The 8,113-nt window shown below is 42.9% G+C and overlaps 1 protein-coding gene across 1 annotated transcript; it reads right to left on the reverse strand.

Annotated features, from left to right (window-relative positions):
- Positions 1 to 124: 124 nt before the first annotated feature.
- On the reverse strand, positions 125 to 5,671 carry LOC311108121 (syntaxin-11-like; the record flags this gene model as incomplete). Its single annotated transcript, XM_084150758.1, has 2 exons — positions 125 to 1,044; positions 5,629 to 5,671. The coding sequence occupies 2 exons, from the start codon at positions 5,669 to 5,671 to the stop codon at positions 125 to 127; spliced, it is 963 nt and encodes a 320-aa protein (XP_084006884.1).
- Positions 5,672 to 8,113: the final 2,442 nt, after the last annotated feature.

Consider the following 8,113-nt stretch of genomic DNA (forward strand, 5'->3'; position numbering starts at 1 on the left):
CGCATAAATCTCCAATTGACATTAATATACCATTTAAACCAACTTCTGAGTTGTACATGCCCATATAATCCTTCTACATATTTCCACCTCTATGGAACATCCCTCAGACTTCCCAGTCTTTGCCTCAGTTGACGCAGGGGAAGCAGCTGCAGAACATCTTCTTGAAGGGGTTGTTCTTGTTGTGGCGCTTGGCCTTGCTGAGTTTGACCAGAACCTCTTGGATGGCCATGTCTGTCTTCTGTATGTTGGCCTGGATGGTGTTCATCATGGGGCCCTGCTCCTCCACCAGCAGAGCCACATCCAGGAAGATCTCATGGATGCTCTGGATCCTGCTCTCCAGGTCTAGCAGCTCCCGGTGGCGGCTCTCGATCTGGTTGAGTGCTGAGTGCACCGTCTTGCCCTCCGACAGGATGTTCTCATTGAAGACGTTCCAATGGCCTGTCTCGATCATCTCCTCCACTTCCTCGCCCGTCACCTCCATCCCCACGATCTCCATCTGCCTCTGGATGTGAGCCTTGCAGCTCTCCCGGTGGCTCATCTCTGCCTCGTTGTAGTCGAACATGGCATCACGGAAGCCGTTGCTCAGGCAGACATATTGGGTCCTGGCAATGCGAGTCACGGCGGTGTTGGAGCCGTGTTCTACCTCCAGCTCCCGCCCTGCGGCGTCCATGTCCTTGAGTCGCATCAGCACACCCTCAGCGCGGGCCTTGATGTCAGCTGCGATGGCGTTGGAGTCCCTCTTAATGACCATCATGCTAGTGGTGCCCTGGAGCATGCGGGCGTTCTGCTCGCGGAGACGTTTGACCTCCAGGAGGATGAGCTGGACCTCACGGTGGACCTCCTGGGACTGGGAGAAGACCTCCTCCAATTCAGGGGTGTTGTCCCACACCACGGCCTGGTGATGGAGTTCCTCCTCCAGGTCCACGTTGCTAAAGGAGTCCCCAGAGATGGACTCCCCGGACTCAGCGTAGACCATCTGCTCCACATGGCCATTCGACTGGGACAGATCCTGTAAGTGGCTCAGACGGTCCCTCATGGCTGGGTCTGGGTCAAGAGAAGGAGAAGGGGAGAGGAGGTGAGGAGTAAGAGATAGTAGGGATGGGCATTTTACCTCTGTAGCTCAGCTGGTAGAGCACGGCGCTTGTAACGCTAAGGTAGTGGGTTCGATCCCCGGGACCACCCATACACAAAAAAAAAAATTATGCACGCATGACTGTAAGTCGCTTTGGATAAAAGCGTCTGCTAAATGGCATTTATTATTTATTATTATTTATTATTACCTTTTTCGACTGTTGGACTACTAGCATGATTTGTCTTTCGAGTACTGGAGTACTCCAATAAAAATATATATATTTTTAGAACAAGGGCATCACTGGAAAAAAATATGTGGGCATTTATCTACAGTTGAAGTTGGAAGTTTACATACACCTTAGCCAAATACATTTAAACTCAGTTTTTCACAATTCCTGACATTTAATCCTAGTAGAAATGCCCTGTCTTAGGTCAGTTAGGATCACCACTTTATTTTAAGAATGTGAAATGTCAGAATAATAGTAGAGAGAATGATTTATTTCATCTTTTATTTCTTTCATCACATTCCCAGTGGGTCAGAAGTTTACATACACTCAATTAGTATTTCGTAGCGTTGCCTTTCAATTGTTTAACTTATGTCAAACATTTCGGGTAGCCTTCCCCAAGCTTCTCACAATAAGTTGTTGAATTTTGGCCCATTCCTCCTGACAGAGCTGGTGTAACTGAGTCAGGTTTGTAGGCCTCCTTGCTCGCACATGTTTTTCAGTTCTGCCCACACATTTTCTATAGGATTGAGGTCAGGGCATTGTGATGGCCACTCCAATACTTTGACTTTCTTGTCCTTAAGTCATTGTCCTGGGGTCATTGTCAATTTGGAAGACCCATTTGCGATCAAGCTTTAACTTCCTGACTGATGTCTTGAGATGTTGCTTCAATATATCCACATAATTTTCCTTCCTCGTGATGCCATCGATATTGTGAAGTGCACCAGTCCCTCCTGCAGCAAAGCACCCCCACAGCATGATGCTGTCACCCCCGTGCTTCACGGTTGGGATGGTGTTCTTCGGCTTGCAAGCCACCCCCTTTTCCTCCAAACATAACGATGGTCATTATGGCCAAACAGTTCTATTTTTGTTTCATCAGACCAGAGGACATTTCTCCAAAAAGTACAATCTTTGTCCCCATGTGCAGTTGCAAACTGTAGTCTGGCATTTTTATGGCGGTTTTGGAGCAGTGGCTTCTTCCTTGCTGAGCGGCCTTTCAGGTTATGTCGATATAGGACTCGTTTTACTGTGGATATAAATACTTTTGTACCGGTTTCCTCCATAATCTTCACAAGGTCATTTGCTGTTGTTCTGGGATTGATTTGCACTTTTCGCACCAAAGTACAGTCATCTCTAGGAGACAGAATGCGCCTCCTTCCTGAGCGGTATGACGGCTGCGTGGTCCCATGGTGTTTATACTTGCGTACTATTGTTTGTACAGATGAACGTGGAACCTTCAGGTGTTTGGAAATTGCTCCCAAGGATGAACCAGACTTGTGGAGGTCTACAAATCTTTTGATATTCCCATGATGTCAAGCAAAGAAGCACTGAGTTTGAAGGTAGGCCTTGAAATACATCCACAGGTACACCTCCAATTGATGCAAATAATGTCAATTAGCCTATCAGAAGCTTCTAAAGTCATGATTTCATTTTCTGGAATTTTCCAAGCTGTTTAAAGGCACAGTCAACTTAGTGTATGCAAACTTCTGACCCATTGGAATTGTGATACATTGAATTATAAGTGAAATAATCTGTCTGTAAACAATTGTTGGAAAAATGACTTGTGTCATGCACAAAGTAGATGTCCTAACCAACTTGCCGAAACTATAGTTTGTTAAGAACACATTTGTGGAGTGGTTGAAAAACGAGTTTTAATGACTCCAACCTAAGTGTATGTAAACTTCCGACTTCAACTGTAACTGCTCTAGGCAACAGTTCGCTCATAAAGTGGACAGGGTAGGTTATATGATGAGATATGGATGAGAGCAAGATCATTTTTATTTGATAATTGGCAGCCAAGCACCAAGTTAAAACGAGTTTTAATGACTCCAACCTAAGTGAATGTAAAATTCCGACTTCAACTGTATATGCCAACAGTGAGCAACAATGCCTAATTTATCATAACCATTACAGATAATGAATCCTAATTGATAAATTGCCTCATATATATTCAGTCAATAAAAAGTGCCATTTAAGATTAATTTATTGAAACTGTAATATCAGCTGGTTATATTATATGGTGGAAAACGATCTTCAAAAAGGTAGTAACCTCAGCAGTGTGGCACTTGCTTGTAGAAGCCTATGGTTGTGCAATGGCAGGGCCTTGTTTTGTTAATTTAGCAGACAAGACAGTCTCATTTCCCGAGCCCTTATCACAGCCAAGTCATCAATTTTATAGTTTAAAAAAACATGATGTAATATAACAGAATAAAATAGAAAATAATTCGCATGTCGCGTCTGGAGGTTATTCTCAAAGAGTGACCATTTGAAACGGGGCTCAATTTGCCACATTTTTCAGAGTTACATGCAAATTATGTCTTCTTTTCGATATACAGACATTCAATTTAGTTTATTATAACTGTCCCTTGCAATTTTCTAAATGGATTAACAATTCTACATTGAACACTGAATTATGGCGAGGACATCTGTTTTGTGAGTAGGCCTAGGCTTAATGATTCTGATGAAAATAGCCTAGGCTAACCAATTCCAAATTCCACTAGCAGTTCGCAAAGTAGGGTCGCCACTGACGTTAGTTACCAGAGCCACAAAGTCATAAACAATTTCGTTTCTTAAATTCGGATTTAAAACCATTATATTTTATTTTTTTTACCCCTTTTTCATTGTATGCAATTGGTAGTTGCAGTCTTGTCCCATCGCTGCAACTCCGTACAGACTCGGGAGAGGCGAAGTTTGAGACCCGTGCGTCCTCCGAAACACAACCCAGCCGCACTGCTTCTTGACACAATGCCCGCTTAACCCGGAAGCCAGCTGCACCAATGTATCGGAGGAAACACCGTACACCTGGCGACCGTGTCAGCGTGCACTGTGCCCGCCACAGGAGTCGCTAGTGCGCGATGGGACAAGAACATCCCTGCCGGCCAAACCCCCCCCTAACCTGGACGATGCTGGGCCAATTGTGCGCCGCCCCATGGGTCTCCCGGTCGCGGCCGGCTGCGACAGCACCTGGACTCAAACAAGGATCTCTAGTGGCACAGCTAGCACTGTTGTCATTTGGCAAGGAATGTAGCTTATATCCCATCAGTTAAATATGTCTTAATAGGCATTTATTTAGGCCCACACAGAACGCGTGTGTAGAGGGAGCGGTCAGAACGCATTTGAGTGAGTGAGACATGGAGAGGAAAGGTAATTTAGGGAGTAGAACTGTGTGATGTTTGGCTTGGTTATTTTTTTTTTGTGCGTCCTGCAAATGCACATGTACATATGGAACTCAAAGAAAATTAAGGTTGTCTTCAAGACAAAATTTAGACCAAATAGTTTTACAGCATTTGAAAAGAAAACTATGGTTATAGATTTACTTTTGATGTCATTTCGATTACTCATGCCCAGCCCTAAGAGATAGGCCTATCAACATCATCACATTCATATTCAACACAGACAAACAGTAGCTTAAATCTTTCAGTCCCTTATGGCCAGGCGAGAACTAATAAATGAATGTTAAATGAAGGCTTATCCTGAGTTCTAATTTGTTCCATCAATAAAGATGCAGAGACAGTAAAGTTTTAGAGAAGAGTCCTTGATACTGAAACCTACTTCCTTCTGGTCTGACATACCCATCACCATTCACACATCTGACTAGTTCTCAGAGAGAATAGTTGTGGGTGGCGTTTCTCACTGAACAAGTTCTTTACAAAGGTTGTTATTATCATCCCATTGGCCCAAAACTGGTTGAATCAACATTGTTTCCACGACATTTGAACCAAAGATATCTGTGTCATGACGTTGAATCAACGTGAAAAACTAATTGGATTTGCAAAAGTCATCATTGTAAGGGCAATCTTTTCTTCACCTAACTTTTAACCTAAATCCAATGACATGGTGACATTTTTGGTTGAGTTCACGTTGAATTCATAGTTGACAACTAAACCAAATGTAGATCAAAACTAGATATTGAACTGCAGTCTGTGCCCAGTGGGATGGGTTTATCTAAACGTTTGTTTTACATTTCTAATCTATTTGAATCATCAGACGAACAAAAGAGGCAGTTGTGTCTCCTCAGGTCTATGCATTGAGAGATGTTCTTGTCATAAAGAAATTGATTAAAAAAATAATTATTTGCTATTAGAAATCCCAAAGGCAATATACTCTTGATTCTAATATTGTTCTGAGGGTGATATCGTTTTGTCCTTCATTGTTACATTAATTTATCCATCCTTGTTAAAGTAAATTAATCACTTTAACAACATTTTCTGCAGTTTAAAAAACAATACATAATGGTAGCCTATTCCCATAGCAATGACGGCTGAATGTCATCTGAACAGTTTGATCCTATTTCATCTGACAAACACAAGCTTTGAAGAGCAGAGCACCATACCTGTTCTGTTATGATGTAGGCTACCAATATCACAAGTTTTCATTTCAACTCAGGCCCCCATGGTGCTGCAACATCATATACGACTTTAGTGCTACTTCTCTGGGATGATGTGTAGACTGACAGCAGCTAAGAAGAATGTCCCCACCTAGGCATAGCACAGCTATCTTTGGAGCTAGACTAAATCACCATTTGACTTTCTTGGAGCGAGCTGATGAATTGCACCATCGCCGCGTGACAAAGGTGGGGTGACTCTGGAATGAAGCTGAGTTAGTTTGAGTTAGCTCTAGGATCACAAGGAAGACTATTTGCCTGCAGCCATGACCAATACAGATCTCTGAAACGGTGATCCAGCAGGTTTTCCAGTGAACAATTAAAGATATTGAAACTAGAAGGAGTGGTTTAGTTTGTGTTAGATTGGTATCAATGGGGCAGTATAGTATGCGTTTTGGGGAGGGGATGAGTTAAAGAAGAAATGTCAGAAAGTTACAAAAATTGCGCAGATGTAGGCAACCTTTGCATCACAACCTGATGAAAAATTGTATGTTTTTGCCACAGCATCCAGAAACCGTTTTTTATGGAAGTTCTTGTTTATCAGCAGGCTACACCTTTAACAATGAGCCTTGAGGCTCTGATTGACATGCCACACGTCAGCTTTCTTAGTGCTTCAAGACATGTAGACCTACTGGTTTTATAATGAGCATGTCTGTTTGTATGTTATTGTGTGTGAATCGTTTTCAAATCCCTCTTTGTAGGCCTACTAAAGGGCATGTTTGAAGACAGGTTCAACTTCATCCTAGCAAAGATTTAACTTTGCATCTCGCTCCCAAGTGAAAAGAGAACAGAGAATGGACATGCCATGCCCTCCCCATCCAGGGGGTTGTCACTAGTTACCACAGGTACAAAGTCAAAATTGGCTATATCCATAGCCGCAGGAAGTAGGAGTGCTGAGGGTGCTGCAGCACCCCCTGATAAATCTAATTAAAATTAAATTAACATTAAATAAATAAATATATATATAAACAGAATTAGTGAACAAGGCCTTTATTACTCTGTATGAGCGGAGTAAAGCAGAGAAAAATACTCCTCATCTCCTTTCATTCGTCACATACATTCCTCAACATTGCAGTACAATATTAATATCAATAATAAACAAAGGTCAAATAAAAAATAGCAAGTAATTAGAAGAAGGTAGTATGCATAGTAATACAACTGATATGTACACAATAGCATATACACAGTATACATTAAGAATGTGCTATGTCAAGTATGACTGTATATACAAATACAGTGGGAAGTATTTGATACACTGCTGATTTTGCAGGTTTTTACATTTACATTTACATTTACGTCATTTAGCAGACGCTCTTATCCAGAGCGACTTACAAATAGGTGCATTCCCCTTATAGCCAGTGGGATAACCACTTTACAATGTTTTATTTATTTATTTATTTATTTTTTGGGGGGGGGGGGGGGGTTGGACTAAAGGGGGGGGGTGGGGGTAGAAGGATTACTTTATCCTATCCCAGGTATTCCTTAAAGAGGTGGGGTTTCAAATGTCTCCGGAAGGTGGTGAGTGACTCCGCTGTCCTGGCGTCGTGAGGGAGCTTGTTCCACCATTGGGGTGCCAGAGCAGCGAACAGTTTTGACTGGGCTGAGCGGGAACTATGCTTCCGCAGAGGTAGGGGAGCCAGCAGGCCAGAGGTGGATGAACGCAGTGCCCTCGTTTGGGTGTAGGGACTGATCAGAGCCTGAAGGTACGGAGGTGCCGTTCCCCTCACAGCTCCGTAGGCAAGCACCATGGTCTTGTAGCAGATGCGAGCTTCAACTGGAAGCCAGTGGAGTGTGCGGAGGAGCGGGGTGACATGAGATGTAAAATATTAAAAGGTAGGTTTTCCTACTTACAAAGCATGTAGAGGTCTGTAATTTTTATCATAGGTACACTTCAACTGTGAGAGGCGGAATCTAAAACAAAAATCACGAAAATCACATTGTATTATTTTTAAGTAATTCATTTGCATTTTATTGCATGACATAAGTATTTGATCACCTACCAACCAGTAAGAATTCCGGCTCTCACAGACCTGTTAGTTTTTCTTTAAAAAGCCCTCCTGTTCGCCACTCAATACCTGTATTAACTGTACCTGTTTGAACTCGTTACCTGTATAAAAGCCACCTGTCCACACACTCAATCAAACAGACTCCAACCACTCCACAATGGCCAAGACCAGAGAGATGTGTAAGGACATCAGGCATAAAATTGTAGACCTACACAAGGCTGGGATGGGCTACAGGACAATAGGCAAGCAGCTTGGTGAGAAGGCAACAACTGTTGCCGCAATTATTAGCTGGGACCACAGTCTCAAAGAAAACCATTAGTAACACACTACGCCGTCATGGATTAAAATCCTGCAGCGCACGCAAGGTCCCCCTGCTCAAGCCAGCGCATGTTCAGGCACGTCTGAAGTTTGCCAATGACCATCTGGAT

Source organism: Coregonus lavaretus (genome assembly GCF_964263955.1).
Source record: "Coregonus lavaretus genome assembly, chromosome: 33".
Classification (NCBI taxonomy): Eukaryota; Metazoa; Chordata; class Actinopteri; order Salmoniformes; family Salmonidae; genus Coregonus; species Coregonus lavaretus.